Source organism: Pan paniscus, chromosome 6 (assembly GCF_029289425.2).
Source record: "Pan paniscus chromosome 6, NHGRI_mPanPan1-v2.0_pri, whole genome shotgun sequence".
NCBI classification, from domain to species: Eukaryota; Metazoa; Chordata; class Mammalia; order Primates; family Hominidae; genus Pan; species Pan paniscus.
The window spans coordinates 174,365,637-174,383,458 of record NC_073255.2 but is presented as its reverse complement, the minus strand read 5'-3'; the positions used below and the strand labels follow the sequence as shown (position 1 = coordinate 174,383,458).

Here is a 17,822-nt window from a genome sequence, read left to right as displayed (position 1 = left end):
CTTAGGATCAAAATCTCTGTCCTTACTTGGCCTGTAAAGTTGAGGTTCTGTCTGGTTCTCTAGCCTTCCCTGCTCTCATCTTTGCTTTCTAGCTCAAGCAGCTGACAAGTGAAGCACAGCATCGACTCTCCCTTGCTTCTTTTGTACCACCAAGCCATTGCACGTGTGCTCTCTCTCTCTGAAGTGTACTTCAACTGTTTCTTCTATGCCTTCTCAGACTATATCTGTGTCTTGTTCTTGTTCTTTTTGTAGTCTTTTCTGGTATGGGTGTTTTTTTTTTCTAACAATTGTATAATTAGTATAATTTTTATTATACTAATTCGTATATTTAGTATGATAATTAGAATATTACACTAATTATATAGGAGCAATACTGAAACTGGGTAATTAGTGGAGAGTTGAATGGAGGGCTCTTTCACTAATAGTGCACTAGGTTTATGAGAAACCAATTCTTGAGCTGAAGATAAAAAGGAAAAGAAGATAAAAAGGAAAAACAGTACCAGAAAAGGAACTACTTGGAAAGGGTTACCTGATAGGAGTGATATTTGCAAAGAGGAAGCAAGCAACCTGTGCTCACCCGGCAGGGAGCAAACCAGGAACATAAATACAGCGACTGCCAACTTCGCCTTGACCTCTAGATCTTCTGCTGGTGGGTCTATCTGGAGAAGTCTAATTGGAAGCCAGAAGACATGGGAGCCACTGATGCAGTCCAAATAGGTCAGCCTCACAGAGCAGAAAAGAGGTCAGGGAAGGCTGGAGAGGCAGCTGGGGCAGCAAATGGTGAATATCCATCACTTCACTGTGGGTGGCCAGTCCACAACAGGGAGCCTGCGGCATGCAGTTGGCAACGCGTGATGTGACTGACTGAATTTTACCGGGAGAAGAAGAATGGAACTTGGCATTCTGGAAAAAGGAAAATTTACAAACATTTGGAAGTAGGAGGAACTGTAGTGCTTTGTGGGAACTATAAGTAGTTTCATGGAGTTTAATTGTAGGTGAAAAGAGAGAGTGATCACAGGTGGTGCTAAAGACGTGGGTAAGGGCCAGATCATAGAGTGCATCACAGCACTGATCTAGGAGCATTTACTTTATTCAGCATTCTTGAGGAGTTAGTAAAATTTTTTTAAAGATAAATATTTATATGGGAAGTTTTCAGTGTAAAAATAGACAAAATAATACAACAAACTCCCAAGTATCATCACTCAGCTTTTATAATTTTCACTTCATGGACAACCTTATATTTGTCCCACCTACAACCTCTTCCGTTATATTATTCTGGAGCAAATCCTAGACATTACGTGTATACAATATATGTCATATATACATCATATGCCTAGCATATATATCATTTTATCCATCAATAATTCGAAATGGACTTTTAAAAGATACTTTCTTTTATAAACATAACCACAATAACATTATATTATTTAAAAAAATGAAAATAATAGTACCTGAATATCACTAAATATTTACTCAGAGTTTGAACTTCCAGTTGTCTCACAAATATCATTTATTTTCTGATGCAGTTTCTTTGAGTCGGAATCCAGATAAAACTTACACATTGTGGTTGGTTGATATGACTTTAAACTTTCCGTAGTTTCCCCTTCAACTCTTCCTCATTTATTTATTGAAGAAACTGGTCATTTGTCCTGTCAAGTTTCTGAGTCTGAATTTTGCAGATAGGATCCCTGAGGCATTTATTAAAATGTGCTTCTTTCTTTCTTCTGTACTTGATAGCTGGATCTACATACACTACATATATTTTCCCCCAAATCTACTTTGTAAGCAGTGTTTTCTTTTTCTAAAAAAGAATATATAATGTCTGGCTTTCTTTCTCCTTTTTTAATGTTGGCAGATATTGATGGTCAATGTCTGGATGTAGCAAACATTAAGGGTTGCAAAATAGTGATATTCTAATTCTATTTTTTTTTTTTTGAGATGGAGTTTTGCTCTTGTTGCCCAGGCTGGAGTGCAATGGTGCAATCTCGGCTCACTGTAACCTCTGCCTCCCGAGTTCAAGCGATTCTCCTGCCTTAGCCCCCCAAGTAGCTGGGATTACAGGCACCCGCCACCACACCCGGCTAATTTTGTATTTTTAGTAGAGATGGGGTTTCACCATGTTGGTCAGGCTGGTCTTGAACTCCTGACCTCAAGTGATCCACCCGCCTCGGTCTCTCAAAATGCTTGGGTTACAGGCATGAGCCACCATGCCTGGCCTGATATTCTAATTCTATCCTTCTTCATTTACTACTTGAAATATTTCTATGAAGAGAAATTTCACTTCACTTACTATTTGATTACTTAGTCATATAGTTTGTGTAGGAAAGGCTCAATAAGTGATTCTTTTTCTTTCTTTATACATTTTCAAAATACTGAGTTAGTTCTCTAGCATCCTCCAATGGTGACTCTGGTTTTAAATGGCCTTCAGTTTTTGAACAATAATCCCATCAAAGATTGGGATTTAGCTTCCCCTATATTTGGTTGGGCCCCTGACTACTTGGATGAGTTGAATACAGTGAAGTAACACTGTGCACCTTCCTAGTCTGGGTCATAAAAAGTCCTTTCAGCATATGGGAAATTTGAGTGCTAGTGATGATGTCTAATTAATAGGATTTTTTAAAAATTCAAGGTAATACTTAGTTCCACTGTCTCTCTGCTTTCATTCCTTTAGTATCAATCATACTCATTTTTTGAATACTCACTGAGTCTACAAATTCTGCATCCCTAAGTGGGATACTGCTAGATAAAACTGTTAAGAAGTGAACCCAAAGAAAAGCCCTGTCCTCAGGGTGTTCATAGCTTGGTGTTATCAGGGGGACAAAGGAGTAAACAAGCAATCGTAATCTGAGGCAGCAAATTCTAGAAGAAAGGCTGGGGTGAGAGTGGAAAGAATTGAAATCAGAACAGTGTTTGTAAAATGAGGTTGTCAGCAATAATTTCTTAGAGGAGGAAGGAGTCCGTGGAAGTGGAATTGCCAAGTGAACATGACCATCAGGGAATTAGCCTAAGAGACCACCATATCCTAGGAGAGGGTTCCAGTGGTGGCTCCTAGTAATGACACAGAGTCAATGAAGCCGTGGATGTGGAGAAAGGGCAGAGATAGAGTTCTTTAAACTGTCAATGGGGAGGCTAAAAGAGATGGAGTAAAACAGGGTCAGACTTGTGCTTTAAAAAGATTATGTGGATGACATTGTAGAAGACAACCAGAATTTACAACTGGAGGCAGGTAGACAAGTCAGAATGCTGGCATGTGAGTCCAGGTGCAGAAATGAGAAGGTCTGGCCAGGTGCTGTGGCTCCCGCCTGTAATCCCAGCACTTTGGGAGGCTGAGGTGGGTAGATTACTTGAGGTCAGGAGTTTGAGACCAGCCTGGCCAGCGTGGTAAAACCCCATCTCTACTAAAAATACAAAAAATTAGCCAGGCATGGTGGTGGTCACTTGTAATCCCAGATTGGTGGGAGGCTGAGGCAAGAGAATCACTTGAACCCGGGATGTGGAGGTTGCAGTGAGCCAAGATCATGCCATTGAACTCTAGCCTGGGCAACAAGAGTGAAATTCCATCTCAAAAAAAAAAAAAAAAAAAAAAAAAAAAGGAAATGAGAAAACCTTCAAGCCTGAAGAAAGAAAGTGCCAATGAAGACAGAGGGGCTGGTGAGTTCAAGAGAGTTATTTGGACATAGTGACGTATTGTGAAGGGTACAAAGGGAAGAGTATACCCAAATTCCAGGAGGCTAACATAGATAGCTAGGTAAAGGATAAATGCATTAAATGAGATAGAAAACATAAAAGAGAGAATATCTCAAAAGAAATACACTGTGTTTTATCTATTTTAAATTCAAAATCTCTGTAAGACATCTAAGGAAACATAGAAATGGGCAATTTAAAATATATGTTTAGAGTTCAGGAGATCTTTTCAGGTTGGAGAAATTGTTTTGGAGAGGGAGGAGTTCTGCCAGATCCTTTTTATTCTTCTCCTGTCATTTGTAGGAAAAAGAGAAATAATTGCAGATGGCAGTTGGCAAAAAAGGAAATGGAATACTAACATTAGGTCCATTATTTTTTTCTCTTTTCATCATGTGAATAAGGTAATCCATATACATCATCAGCTAGCATCAAATGCATGATTGAATCTCAGATTCCAGTGACTCTAATTGCTTCCAAGAAAGAGAGTGCTATCTAAGAAAAGCAAAATTAAATGGAGTTTAAACTGTATGGTTTTGAACATTCTGTGACCTCTAAATGTATACTGGCATATATTTCTCTCTTTTTAGACACATCTTACTACTTGCTACTCATATAGCAGTACAGCATTGTATTTTTTTTTCATTCAGGATGAAATAATCTAATTTGCAGTCTTCAATTTCACATTTCTTGAACTACTATATTGCTTATATTTCTAAGAAAGTAAATTATTTGAAAACTCAAACATTTGTTTAAGATGATTATGTAAACAGACAAATATAGTTATTTGGGTATATGTGTATATATTTTTGCATATTTAATATAGCTGCTATATAATTAAAAACACAACCAGTAGGTCAAGCTTTTTAGAAACAAACTATTTTTCTTAGAAATTTATATGTGTGTAGTAATTAAAGGCTATAAACTTTTAAAATCATGGAATACACTAATAAATATATTTGTACATTGCTTATGATTTAAGTGAAATCCAAAAAAATTGATAATTCAGAATGGCACTTTAATAAGAGAGCTTTGAAATAGAATTACTGGAATGAGAAAAAAGACTGTTTCCTTTAGACTCTTTATCTTGTAATTGCAAATTTCAAAGTAGAAGTCTTCAATTCATTTTACTGGTTGAAATGCATTCCTGCTAATTAAGATGATTCTTCATTGGGTGCTGGGTAATCTGATTACCTTTTTGGAGTTTACACAGACCATAATCAGACATTGTAATTTGTATTTATTTCTGCCACAATTTTCTGCCATTATTGTTTCTAAGGTCCTTTCATGTTGAGTTTGTTTCTAAGTAATTTAAACTTCTCAAGACGTTGAAAGCATTATTCAGTCAGAGGAATTGGGAACCTAATTTGCCATTCAGTATGAAATCCAAAGATTTCAGTCTCGTAAACTTTAAAGAAGGCACGTCCAGCTTTCTTTTTGTTAATTGAAATAAAACTGTGTAAGTTTCTTTATAGTTATGAATTAGGAAAGCAAGAGGTTATCCAGTGAGTAAAAAGTACACGGAGAAATTCTCAGGGTTGAAGTTTTACACTTACCATATATCTTTGTTTTAAGAAAAAGGTAATATTAAATGTATGCTTATTTTGATAATATACATAAGAATTAAAGTAAAATATCAGTTACAATTTTATGACTCATAAATAAATAACTATATTTGATGTGTTTCTAATTGCTTTATTTTTACATTTTTAAAAATACATGAAACCATATTATAAGGAAAACCCATACTACAAATGGCTACCTACTTTTTTATTGTATAAATATAGCCTAATTTATGTAATAATTATTTTATGCAAAGTTTCCTTTATGAAGCTTTTAGGTTTTTGATGTTTTATATTGCAGATAATCCTGTAATTAACATAATTGTTTGTAAACCTCTCTTCACATTTCAAATTATTTTCTTATGGCAAATCCTAAGGAAATTACAATGACATAAGCATTTTGAAGCCTCTTACTAAAAATTATAGAATTATTTTTTAGAAATGTCATACTGTTTACTTGCCCAAGAGTGGCATATAGAGTTCCTGGATGAGAAGTGATTTAGTAGACAGAGTTCCTGGGGCCGGCAGCGACTGTGGCGGTGGGGGCGGTGGGAGCCCCGCAAGGCGTCGGGGGTCGCTGAAGGCCAGCCAGCTGCATTCCAGGTGGCACGAGGGACCGCCCTTGTGCTCAGAGAAGTGATTTAAATATCCAACAGATGTTGAAAATGTGTTAATGGATACAGACATAAATGATGTTTAAATATTATACTTGATGAAACAGGGAAGAGAATAAACTTCCATCCCTGGAAGGAAATAAAGGAATTATATATGTTTTATACAGATAAAATTCTGGAACAGACAATTATGTCCTTACAAACAACAACATTTGAGAGTAAGGATAAGTTTATTTTTATTGTTACCATTTTGTCTTTTTTTAAAAGAAGTTGAATGTGTTTTTTTTGCATATTTTAATGGGCTGTTTATCTTTTATTGTTGAAATAGAAGAGATATATTCTGGATACAAGTCTTCTGACAGATTTATTTATTAAAAATAAGTTCTTTTTGTTTATACTTTTCCTTTTTGTGTTTTTAGTGTTTGTTTTGATGAGCATGTTTTAAACATCCAATTTTATGAAAAAGGCTTAATTTGTATTAGAGCTTTTTGTGTGCTTCCTAAGAAATCTTTGATTACTCCCAGAAAGATTGGGAGGCCATTCTCCTATATTTTCTTCTTGAAGATTTATAATTTTGGCTTTTATATGTAAGTATATGATTCAGCTCAAATTAATTTTTGTGTATTGTGTAAGATATATATTCATTCATAAAAAATGCATTTATCCAGTTTTTTCCAGCACTATTGGTTGAATAAACTTTCCTTTTCTGTAAAATTGCTTTGGTGCTTTTGCTTGGTGTCTAGATTCTATTCTGTTCCATTGATTTGTTTATCCTCATTGCCAATACCACACTATCTTAATTAGCTGTATGGTAACCCTTGAATCTGGTAATATGAATCACTTTATTGTTCTAACAGTGTTTTCCTTGTTCTAGATCTTTTGGCATTTGCATATAAATTTTAGAATCTGTTATTATCTGCAAAAAATTAGGATTTTAATTGGAATTGCATTTAAGTTTTAGATAATTTGGGGAGGAATTGGAATATTAACAATATGAATGTTCCAATCCATGAACATGGTATATTTCTCCATTTATTTAGGTATTTAATATCCATCAACAATGTTTTGTAGCTTCAGTGCAATTTTCAGGTTTTTGCACACCTTTTGTTAAATTTATTTCTAAGTATTTTTTAATGCTATCTTAAACAGTAATTTAAATTTTACGTTTAATTATTATTGCTAGTATATAGAAATAACTATATGTGTGTCTATACATATACAAATACATATTTGTTTATTGACCTTGTCTTATAACTTTGCTAAATTGACTTATTAGATCCAGTAGCTTGTTTTTTTTAATAGATTCCTTAGGTTTTTCTGCAACCACAATTATATTGTTTGAAATAGAGTTTTACTGTTTCCTTACATGCTTTTCCATTGTTATTTTTTATTTAAAAAATTTTTATGCCACTCTAGAAAATTCTTTAAAACTTCTTTTTCTTGGATGTTCACTAAGATGTTGAATAAAAATGATAAGAATGCACGTTTGTATTGTTCCTGATTACATGGGGAAGCATTCCATATTTTTCATAAAATATGCTTAATTGTAGTTTTTTTTATTAGTGTCCTTTATATGATGAAGGAATTTCCATTTCCTTCCTACTTTCCTGAGAGCTTTTGATCACAAATGAGTGGTGTATTTTATCAAAGATTTCTTGTATCTGTGAAACTGACACACAATTTTCCCCTTTCTTTTGTTTATATCACTAATTTCATTAATTTTTAAAAATCTTATACTGATCTTGCATTTCTAGGATAAGCCCCTCTTAGTCTTGATTTATTATCATTTTTATATTGCTAGATACAGTTTACTAATATTTTGTTAAGCATTTTTGTGACTATGATCATGAGGGAGAGCGATAAATTTCTTTTCTTGCATATCTTGATTGGGTTTTGATATAAAGGTTCTACTGGCCTTGGAATCTGAGACAAGAAATGACATTCTCTTCTATTTCCTGAAAGAATTTGTGAAGACTGGTACTATGATTTTTTTCCTTATATATTTCATAAAATTTCCTAATATACTATTTGGCTTTGAGATTTCTTTAAGGCAAGTATAGATAGAGAATTATTCATATTTTCTATTTCTTTTTGAGTCAACTTTATTAAGTTAAATATTTCATGAAACTTGTTCATTATTTCGTCTAAATTGTTGAGTTTATGTTTACAATGCTATTAACATTTTACTGTTTGTAGGATCCCCCCTCCATTCTGGATACAAGTAATTTTATCAATTTACCTATCTTTTTCTCATAATCCTTTTTCTCTTTCTTACTTTATGCTCTTTTTTATTTTTTGATATGGAGTTTCTCTCTTGTTGCCCAGACTGGAGTGCAGTGGCATGATCTTGGCCACTGCAACCTCTGTCTCCTAGGTTCAAGTGATTCTCCTGCCTCAGCCTCCTGAATAGCTGGGATTATAGGTGCCCGCCACAAGGGCCAGCTAATTTTTGTATTTTTAGTAGAGGCGAGGTTTCACCATGTTGGCCAGGCTGGTCTCGAACTCCTGACCTCTGGTGATCTGCCCACCTTGGCCTCCCAAAGTGTTGGGATTACAGGCGTGAGCCACTGTGCCCAGCATTACCTTATACTCTTACTTCCATACATCTTTCACATTCCATATGAGCTCCACAAATCAACATTAATGTATTTGCTTTGAACAATTGTTACTTTTAAAGAAATTAAGAGATGAAAGACAAATAGAAAGTTCTTTGTTACCCACCTGTCTCCCTTTCCAGTGCTATTCACTCCTTCCTGTTGATCCAAGTTTCCATCTGGCGTCATTTTTCTTTAATTTCAATGATTTCCTCTAGCATTTCTTATAGTGAAGTTCTGTTGGCAACAGTTTTAAATTTTATTTTTGTGAAAATGTCTTTACTTTATCCTCATTCTTTGAATTATGTTTTTGTAGATATAGAATTCTGAATTCTGGACTGACAGGTTTGTTTTGGTTTGTCTTGCTTTAGCTCTTTAAATAGTTGTTTTGTTTTCTTCTGGCCTCCATATTTTATAATGAAAAGTCAGCTGTCATTTGCATCATTATTCCCTTATATATAGTGTGTCTTTTTTTCTCTGTTCTTGAGATTTTCTCTTTATTTGTTGTTTTTTTAAAAATCAAAATTTTAATTTATGAGTAGTAATTGTGCATATTCATGGAATACATAATGATGCTTCAACACATATAATGTACAGTGATCAAATCAGGATAATTAGCATATCGATCATCTCAAACATTTGTCATTTCTTTGTGTTGGGAACATTTAATATCCTCCTCCTAGTTTTTTGAAACTAGATATTACTGTCAACTATAGTCATCCTACAGTGGCATAGAACACTAAAATTTATTTCTTCTATCTTGTTTTAATTTTGTATCCTTTAACAAGTTTTTTCCTGTCCCTCCCTTTCCTTCACCCTTTCTAGCCTCTAGTATCCTCTGTTCTACTTTTTACTTCTGTGAGATCAACTTTTCCTAGCTTCCACAAATTAACGAGAATGTATGGTGGTTAACGTTCTGTTCCTATCTGATTTTATTTAGCATAATGTTCTCCAGTTTCATCCATGTTGCCACAAGATTTCATTCTTTTTAATGGCTGAATAATATTCCATTGTGTATACATACTACATTTATTTTTTGTTTTTTGTTGTTGGACACCTAGGCAGTTTCCATATCTTGGCTATTGGAGCAGTGCTGCAATAAACATGGGGGTACAGATGTCTCTTCAATATACTGGTTTCCTTTCTATTGGATAAATGCCCAGTAGTGCAATTGCTGGATCATATGATACTTCCATTTGTTGTTTTTTGAGGTACCTGCATATTCCTCTCCATGGTGATTGTAGTAGTTTATCTTTAGTTTTAAACCTCTTTGTTATTACTTTCTTATTGCTGCTGAGAACAAATGACCACAACAGTGGCTTAAGACAACATACATTTATTATTTTAAATTCGTGGAGATCAGAAGTCTAAAATGGGTTTGTAGGCCTGTGTTCCCTCTGGAGATTCTATGGAAGAATTAGTTTCCTTGTCTTTTTCAGCTACTGGAGGCTGCCCACATTCTTTGGCTTACAGTCCTGTGCCACTCCAGCCTGTTTCTATTCTTGCATTGTCCTCTCTGACTTTCATTCTCTAGACCCTAATTTTTCTTTATAAGGACCATTGAGACTACATTGGGTCCACTAAGACAATCCAGAATAATCTTCCTATCTCAACAACCTTAGTTTACTTACACCTGAAAAGGCCCTTTTGCTCCATGAGGTTTGTGTGGTTCCTGGGAGTTAGAACATGGGCATCTTTTTTGGTGGTTGTAGTGGTGAGCACTGTTCTGGCCACCACAGTGGTTTTCTTTGCATTTATGCTGTTTTAGGTTCACTGGTCTCCTTGGACCTAAAGGTTTATTTTTTTCCCCAACAAACTAGGAATATTTTTATTCGTGTATTTTATGCTCAATTCTCCCTTTCTCTGCTTCTGGGATTTAATTAAATGTATTTTAGATTGCTTGTTATTGTCTCATAGGCCATGAAATAGAATAAAACATTTCTGTCTCTGTTTTTCAGATATGGTAATTTCTATTCATCTGTTTTTATCTTCACTGGCCTCTTTTTTTCTGCAGCTTTCAATTTGCTCTTAAGTTCACCCAGCAATAATTTTGTTTTCTTTTTCATTTTATTATGGATGATGTTTTCTTGCTTCTTTGCCTGTGTTGTCCTAGTGGATGATACATCGTATGTGGGTCTGGATTGTGTTTCGTTGTGACTTAGTGTGTACTGTCTTAGCATTACATTTTACTTAGTTCTCCACTTCCTGCTTCACAAGATAAAAAAATCAGTCTGATATAAGGGACGAATTCTACTGGGCCAGTATTAAAAGATGGATAGGGTATATTTCTTTTGTTCCAGAATTACACAAATCTATTTTATTCCATTGCTCCATTATATTTTGTTGATTCTGTCACTATACTGCCAGGATATTGCAGATTTTAGAGGAATGATTGTCCATATAGCTACCTTTAAAGCATACAAATGATTTTTTTCTCAAACCGCATCATGAATATGAGTCTAAATCTCACTAACAGCCATGAAACTGGACAGGTCCACAAGAGTGGCTTTTTTTTTTTTCCTGCTTCTCATAAACTCACTTTGGTAGTGACTAGAATCTACTTTCATTAAACAAAAATGAAAAAAGACACATGTATACAAGTAATCCCAATGAGAGTGTTGAGATGTTTACAAGACTTTTTCATAGAAAAATTTTTGACTTACAGTAAGTATGCAATAATTGCTACTTTTTTTTACATTTGCAGAAGGGAGGTTTTTCAAATGCAGTTCTTTCCTTTTCACTCGCTAGCAGTTTAGAGTGGCTGGACAATATCACATCACTTATATAGTCAAGGAAAGAAACAGGGCTCTAGATGGGAGGAGGTGGAATTTGAGAACATGATTATAGAATTGTAGGTACAACCTAGAATCATAAAATGCTAGTTCTGAAAGTGATTGTAGCATTATACTGTAATCACTTTACGTATGAGGAAACTGAATTTATGGAATTATTTTTGCTATAAATATTTATTAGTGTGGACAATAATTAATACCACCACTACTAATAGCAGTTAGATTCCCTACAGCATGTTTTACCATGGAGCTTTAAAACACACCAGTGGGCTGGGCGCAGTGGCTCACACCTATAATCCCAGCACTTTGGGAGGCCAAGGTGGGTGGATCACCTGAGGTCAGGAGTTTGAGACCAGCCTGGCCAACATGGCGAAACCCTGTCTCTACTAAAAATACAAAACGAAATTACCTGCACATGGTGGCGTGCACCTGTAGTCCCAGCTACTCAGAAGGCTGAGGCAGGAGAATTGCTTTGGAGGCAGAGGTTGCAGTCAGCCGAGATCGTGCCACTGCGCTCCAGCCTGGGCAACAGAGTGAGACTCCATCTCAAACATAAATAAATAAATAAAATAATAAAAAAAACCCAGTGCCTAGAAATGTTAATTCTTGATAAAATGAAAAAAATCTTAATGATAGATGTTCCTGACAGTAAAATAGCTTGTAAAATGTTGTGTCAAAAACTATGAATTAGGTGATATTGGTGCCACTGCAAATTATGTAAGTAAAATTTCTCATTTTGGTGACTAGCTGAGTATATCAAAGAGGAAAATAATTCAATAGGAGATAGATCCATTGAGGTTATTTAGTACAGGAGGCTAGTTATGGGATGCTAGAAGAACTGAAAAGAGGTCAACCCATAGATTAGCAATTCATAAATCAACAACTGCAGGAAGTCTGTCACCTCTAGGGCTAGAGGGACAGCGAGAGAAGATGGTGTTATTAGCATCAAGGAGCTCAGGCTATAAAACAGAGCTGGAACCTGGGAGAAGTGGCCACCTGAGAGGCCTGTTGATGGGCATGGTGGGAGGGTCATACGGCAGAACTAGAACTCTGGAGAAGGGAATCGCTCCAGGACAGTTGGAGCCTCAGTGAGGACTGCCTGTCTGAGTTGGAGCCACAGGGACAGGTTCGCCTGGAGAGAGTGCTTCTCAGTAGGAAATGGAAGCTCAAAGGAATTATTAGCTATTGCCAGACACTGATTGAGAAAAAGAGATGGGAAGAAATACTTACTCTCTCCTCTCTTTCAGCCCACTAATATTTATATTTGTATTTTTATTTCTTGTTCCTTTGTGTATGACGTGAGGTAGAATACTGATTTTATTTTTCTCTATATAGTGGGAAATATTCCCAGCCTCTTTGGCTAAATTATCCATCATTTCTTCAATAATTTATAATGCCACATCGCCATAGTTCATGTACTCATATCTTTGAGTCTATTCTGTTCTATTATTCATTTCCACTGGCTTTCACTATTTTAATGACTGCATCTTTAAGTATTATATATTTCGGATTCTAACAGGGGCAGTCTGCTATCCATTGCCCCTGTTCTTTCCAACTATCCTTAGTAATTTATGGATCTTTATCCTTCAAAATTAATTATTGAATCATTTTTATAAGTATATTAGTCAAGATTCTCCAAAGAAACAGAACAAAAGGGAGTGTGTGAGTGGGGGAGAGAGACTGAGATTTATTTTGATCTCACGTGAATTGGAGGCTGGCAAGTCCCAATTTGCACCAATTTGCAGGGTAGGCTGACAGGCTAGAGACCCAGGGAGCAGTTGATGTTTAAGCTCAAGTCCAAAGGCAGGCTGATGGTCAAATTCCTCCTGTTCTGGGAAGGTTCTTCTTTTTTCTTTTTAGAGTCTTCAGCAATTTGGATGAGGCCTACTCATGTTTGCTTTACTCAAAGTCTACTGAGTTAAGTGTTAATCTCATTAAAAAAATACTTTCATAGAAGCATCTAGAATGTTTGACCAAATATCTGGTTACTGTGGCTTAGGTAAGTTGACATGAAATTAACATGACAACAAGATTCCTTAAAATAGTATTTCTATTATTTTAATTTGAATTACGTTGAATTGGTACATTAATTTTGGAAAATTAACATTATTAGAGTATTGAATTATTCTGTTCATGAATATAACATACCTCTCCATTTACTTAAGTCTTCCCTTACATCCTTCAATAAAGTTTTAAAGTTTTCTGCATAAAAGTCTGCATGTACTGTTTTTGTTGATATTGTAAATGGCATTTTATATCCTATTGTATTTGTTTATTTAATGCTAGAGTAGTAGAATACTATTTGTTTTTTAATTCAACAGTGTATCAGCCATCTTTCTTATGAGAATTCAACAGTGTATCAGCCATCTTTCTTATGAGTTTTAACACTTGGCCTGTGAATTTTCTTGGAATTTTTGTGTATGGGATGATATCAGTAGAAATATTAGTAAGTTTGCATTTTTTCTTTTAATTCTTTTTTTTTCTAATTTTATTTCTTTGTCTCATTGTGTTGGTCAGTACTTCCAATATTATGTTGAAAACTTTCGTTGCTGATGGATAACTTTGTTTCTTGAAAGGAATGCTTCTAAATTTTTTTTTATTGTGAATAATATTTTTTTCTAGGTATCTTGGTGGGTGATCTTTATCAGTTACAAAAGCTACTTTCTATTCTTAGTTTTCTGTGAAATTCATTTTTATCATAAAAGGCATTGAACATCTTTTTTTGCTTAATCTTTTGAGATGATAATGTGGTTTTTCTCATTTAAATCATTAATGTACTGCAATTACGATGATGTATTTTCTGATGTTGAGTAATTCTTAATTTCTTGATTCTTAACAATAAACCATAATAACTTTAACTTCTATAAAAGAGACCACTGGCAGCAATTAGATTTTTTTAAATGATTTTGGCATTTATGATTATGAATATAATTTAGGATAAAATTTTTTGTTTTCTTGTACTGCTTTTATCTAGTTTTGTTACCTTAAAAGCTATAGCATCATATTTTCTAAAGCATCTTGTACTAAATAGACACTGTCTTTCCTTAACATTTAGGTAGGACGGACTTGTAAAACATCTAGCCTCTTTGACATTTTTGGGGAGGGGGTAGTGGGGAAGGTAAAATGAGGAACATTTTTTGATAACTCTTTCAATTTTTAAAATAGCCCTAATCTATTTAATTTCTGTATTTATTACACCAAATTTTGTAAGTTATATTTTTCCAAGAAATTTCTTTCTTATCTAGGTTTTTCAATTTATTGTTTCCATAAAATTCCTGCGTGATTTTCAGAACTCTGTATTATCTCTTTAGCTAGCTCCTTATTTTATTTATTTAATTTTATTTTTTAGATACAGGGTCTTGCTCTATTGCCAGGCTGGAGTGCAGTGGCATGATCATAGCTCACTGCGGCCTTGACCTCCTGGGCTCAGAAGATCCTCCTCCCTAAGTCTCCCAACTAGCTGGGACTACAGGCATGCACCACCGTCCTCAGCTGATTTTTAAATTTTTTGTAGAGATGGAGTCTGACTATGTTGCCCTAGCTGGTCTTGAACTTCTGACCTCATGCCATCCTCCCACTTTGGCCTCCCAAAGTGCTGGGATACAGATGTGAGACACTGCACCTGGCCATTTCTTATTTTTAATAAAGAAAATAATTTTGGCCTGGCACAGTGGCTCACACCTGTAATCCCAGCACTTCGGGAGGCTGAGGCGGGAGGATCACAAAATGAGAAGATTAAGACCATCCTGGCCAACACGGTGAAACCTGTCCCTACTAAAATACAAAAAATTAGCCGGGTGTGGTGGCGCATGCCTGTAGTCCCAGCTACTCAGGAGGCTGAGGCAGGGGAATCACTTGAACCCGGGAGGTGGAGGTTGCAGTGAGCTGAGATTGCACCACTGCATTCCAGCCTGGCAACAGAGTGAGACTCCATCTCAAAAAAAAAAAAAAAAAAAAGAAAATAGTTTTATGTTTTCTATTCTTTTTTGTTTAGTCTTACAAGAGGTTTGTTTACCTTGTTAGTCTTTAAAACACAAGCAGATGATCTCTTGCGCTTGATCTCCATGTCACAGATTTTTTCCTTCGGGTACTTTGTTCCAGGAATGAGGCTGGGGCTGTTAGTGGCGGTGAGGAAGGAAAGGAGAGTAAGGTTTGCTCTTGCTTCACCCCTCCCCCAACCCAGGATTGCCTGTTCTTTCCATCTGACAGCAAGTAGAATGACTTAGGCAGTAAGGAGGAGGATATGCTTTGAGAGGGGTTGAGGGAAAATATTCCAGGGAAGAGTGTAGTGTGAAAAGATAGAAAATCTCAAGACATAGCTGCAGTGCAAAGGAGAGCTATGGTCTTGGGGCAATAAATGGCAGTAGATGCATTAGGTCAGGGACTGTCTTAGTTTTCCTCTCAAGTCACAGAAAAGCAATATCTGAAGTTCTCAGAAGACTAACATGTGCTAGGTTAAATACACAGCGACTGTCATGAATAAATCAAAGTATTACTAATAGTAAATGATTCATTCTAGAAAGTCTTGGGGCTTTCTATTAGGGCTCTTAGGGCCTATGTCTTACAAGATGCTAAGCCAAGGCCAATCTGAGATATGAAAAATATGTATTTCTAATAAGTTTTAAAAAATTACTTATACTCTAATTTGTTCCAAAAATAATTTAATGTGACCGTGCTAACAATAATGGAAATGTCTCTACCCTGAAAAGCTAATTACAGTAGTTCCTCTTGTGTCTGTGCAGTCATCTTGGATTGATGGTGAAATGCCGGTAGGGGCGGCATTGACAGTTATTAACTCTACCTGTTTGTAATATTTGCTGTTGTTTTATTTTTGAGTCTGAGAAGATGGCTTAAAAGTGGTCTAGACTACTGTGTATGACTTCCAATACCAAGAGGTTGGAAGGTGTTCAAGCCATTTTCAGTCCGGTTAGACTCAGCAGAATACCTTCTTACCAGGCAGGTTTTACATTTTATCTGTCGTGAGTCCTACTCAAGACTACAAACTAAAAAGAGTAAAATCATATCAGATAATAAGGCAAAAAGAATTTTAGTAACTTCTCACATCATTCTCCTCTGCTTTCTTGCTCACCAGTCAGTTGACGGGAGGAGTGTAATAGACTAGGAAGGGGCACGTAGGAACCTTCTGGGTGTTATACATTTTCCAAAATTTGGTCTCGATGGAGGTTCACATGTGTGTATAAAATATTTATTAAACTGTATAATAAAATTTGTGTGCTCTATGTATGTTATACAACAAAAATGTATGATTTTTCTTTTATTTCCTAGAAGGATAAATAATACTAAATACATTTTTTTTTTACTAAGTCAGAAGAGGTTATACAAATATGTTGCTCCTTAATGACAGACTTTTAATATCGTCTTGAAACTCCATTCTGTGGCTACCATGACGAACTGAGTTCTGTCTTTCATTTTGATCCTCAAAGCTGCTTTGCTTTCCAGAGTGTTTTAAATTAAGTAATTGATGTTATTTTGCATTTTGTTGATCTTATACAGGTTAGAAATAGCTTGAGGAAGTTTAGATAAAAAGCAAACACCTATTTAAACTTGAAAAGTAACAATGTGCTGCATATTAAAGTATTGGATAAATACAATTTAGAGGTTAATAAACTACCTGCTTTATATTCTTCATATTGGTTTTGTTCTACTTTCATTGATTATTTAATGAGAATAGATAACACAAAGAAAAAGCTTTGTATTAAACTAACATGCTTAAATTTAGATTTGAAACATATAAGAGCAAAAAGTGATAGTTAATAGGAATTTATGGTAAAGCTCGTCAAAATTGGGAATATTTGGTTTATTTGCATTAATGGTTTATCCAGGTTTCCTACTATGATGGTGGTTAATTTTACTAATTTTAGTATGTTTATCAGAGACTCCTTGGTTATGTACAATGGACTTGGGGGTTTCCAGCTTTCGTTTTCTTTTTTTTCTTTGAGATGGAGTCTCGCTCTATTGCCCATGCTGGAGTGCAGCGGCTTGACCTCGGCTCACTGCAACCTCTGCCTCCCAGGTTCAAGTGATTATCTTGCCTCAGCCTCCTAAGTAGCTGGGACTACAGGTGCCTGCCACCATGCCCAGCTTTTTTTTTTTTTTTTTTTTTTTTTGTATTTTTAGTAGAGACCGGGTCTCGCCGTGTTGGCCAGGCTGCTCTGGAACTCCTGACCTCCGGTGATCCACCTGCCTCGGTCTCCCAAAGTGCTGGGATTACAGGCATGAGCCACAGCGCCTGGCCTCCAGCTTTCTTAAATAATAACTAACTCCTTGCTCCCCTTTGACTCTTGTTTTTATAGGCAGCCCTGCAAGTTGGGGGCCATGGAGAGAGGCTACACCAGTGTCGAGAAGTCATGCTTCTAACTTACAAATCCATCCCCATGCAAGTGGATGGGGAGCCCTGTAGGTTGGCCCCAGCTATGATTCGGATCTCCCTGAGGAATCAGGCCAACATGGTACAGAAGAGCAAGAGGAGAACATCCATGCCTTTACTCAATGAGTGAGTCTGCTCATGGCCTACCTTGCTTAACATGAAGACCTTGGAGAGGAGAGTGCAGAGCATGT

At 35.8% G+C, this 17,822-nt stretch overlaps 1 protein-coding gene across 6 annotated transcripts in view; it reads left to right on the top strand.

The window, feature by feature from the left end:
- Positions 1-17,822, top strand: part of DGKI (diacylglycerol kinase iota) — a 479,960-nt gene that overhangs the window by 286,025 nt on the left and 176,113 nt on the right. For all 6 annotated transcript variants that reach the window (XM_034965048.3, XM_034965050.3, XM_034965049.4 and 3 more), the window contains one exon: positions 17,558-17,757. In XM_034965048.3, coding sequence (XP_034820939.1) covers positions 17,558-17,757 — 200 coding nt within the window. The remainder of the gene's footprint in view (positions 1-17,557; positions 17,758-17,822) is intronic.